Below are 1,420 nucleotides of genomic sequence, written 5' to 3'. Positions count from 1 at the left end.
CTATGGTGGGCTTCCTCTATTCACAAGGATTTGATTATACTTAATTCTTCTAATATTTCGGGTAAGAACTTCTTCCACTCCTCCATCTTCATTCCAGAAAATCAATTTTTGATGTAAAGTGGATGGAATAGCATCCATTTCATAAATCCAATCACGTCCCAAAAGCAAGTTAAAATCAGCCTTTGAAGGAACCACAACAAATAGAGTCGGCCTATTGATAGAATCAACCTCAATTGACAGCAGAACCACACCTCTAACAGAAGAAGTCCTTCCATTAAAATCTGTTACCCCAATGCTACTTTTAATCAGTTCTTTTTCAATTTTTTCAAGCCTTCCCATCATTCTTTCAGGCATGAGATTAACAGCAGCTCTCCCGTCAACCAAAATCTTATTGACTATCATTCCATCAACACGAGCCTTGATATGCAGTGGACGCAAGTGTTCCTTATCTTTTCAGTAGGCTTCTCAAATAATCCTCCACCACACATATTGTTATCTAGCAATAAGCATTCGCTTCCAGGAAAGACATCATAACAATCATCTTCTAATGACTCTACTTCCTGGACTTGACTATACTTCTCAGGCAATATTGACACCACAACTATAGGTTGCTTAACACCAAATATTGCTTCTAAGCTGTCATCAAAACCAGTGTCAAAATTATCAGTAATTAAATCTTCATCTTTTTCTCCCTGTTTTCAACCGTTACCTTCTTCCCAGCAAGATTCTTCTTTATATTTTTATTGCATTTAGGGTGATTAGAAGAATTGTCTGTTTCTGCAGACTTGGCCATGGTTGGCAAAGGAGGAAAATCTACCCCGTGTCCCTTGTATGGATCCAAAGGAACATAGTCAAGTATATTCTCTTTTTGCTCAAAAGTTGTAAAAGGAGAATATTTTGGAATATTTTGACAATTTGGCCAAGGAGAATAATTAGGAACCTGCTGCATGTTAGGATTATAACAAGAATAAATTGGCTTTGAGGGAATAGGCACATTTTTTGGAATATATATACCACCTCCGTCTTGTGCATGATTCATGTTCCATAACTGAGACTCGTAGTACCTGGGCTTAAAAGGTCTAGACTTCACCCGTTTGTTTTTTCCTCTTGCAAAAGCAGTAGGTTGATTCTGCACATTTCTCACATTCTAGACCCATTTATTGTTTGAAATTTTGGTGGGAGGAACTCTTGTCTTTTGAGAAAATACATCAAGTTTTTTATCAATCATGACTACAGTCTTCATCTTCTGGTTGACGGGTTGTACCCCAGTGTTGTTGACGCACTTGTTCAAAGGAGTTTGACCACCCAACTTTTGTTTTTCCTCGGCTATTTTCCGCTTTAGCTCGTTAGTTTCATTTTCTTTTTCAGCAATCTTCTTTCTCAATTCAGCCTTTTCTTTCTCTTCAACTTTGTACTTTTC

General features: G+C 37.5%; 1 protein-coding gene across 1 annotated transcript; it reads right to left on the bottom strand.

Moving 5' to 3' along the window:
* On the bottom strand, positions 1 to 402 carry LOC107490202 (uncharacterized). Its single transcript, XM_016110976.1, has one exon. It carries the CDS (start codon positions 400 to 402, stop codon positions 1 to 3), a length of 402 nt encoding a protein of 133 aa, XP_015966462.1.
* Positions 403 to 1,420: the final 1,018 nt, after the last annotated feature.

This window comes from Arachis duranensis, chromosome 5 (genome assembly GCF_000817695.3).
Source record: "Arachis duranensis cultivar V14167 chromosome 5, aradu.V14167.gnm2.J7QH, whole genome shotgun sequence".
In the NCBI taxonomy this organism is placed as follows: domain Eukaryota; kingdom Viridiplantae; phylum Streptophyta; class Magnoliopsida; order Fabales; family Fabaceae; genus Arachis; species Arachis duranensis.
The sequence above is the reverse complement of the archived record's forward strand: the minus strand, read 5'-3'. Positions and strand labels throughout refer to the sequence as shown.

Excerpts from the sequence above, each read along its gene's own strand:
- LOC107490202 (XM_016110976.1), bottom strand. The coding sequence starts at position 402 with ATGATAGTCAATAAGATTTTGGTTGACGGGAGAGCTGCTGTTAATCTC.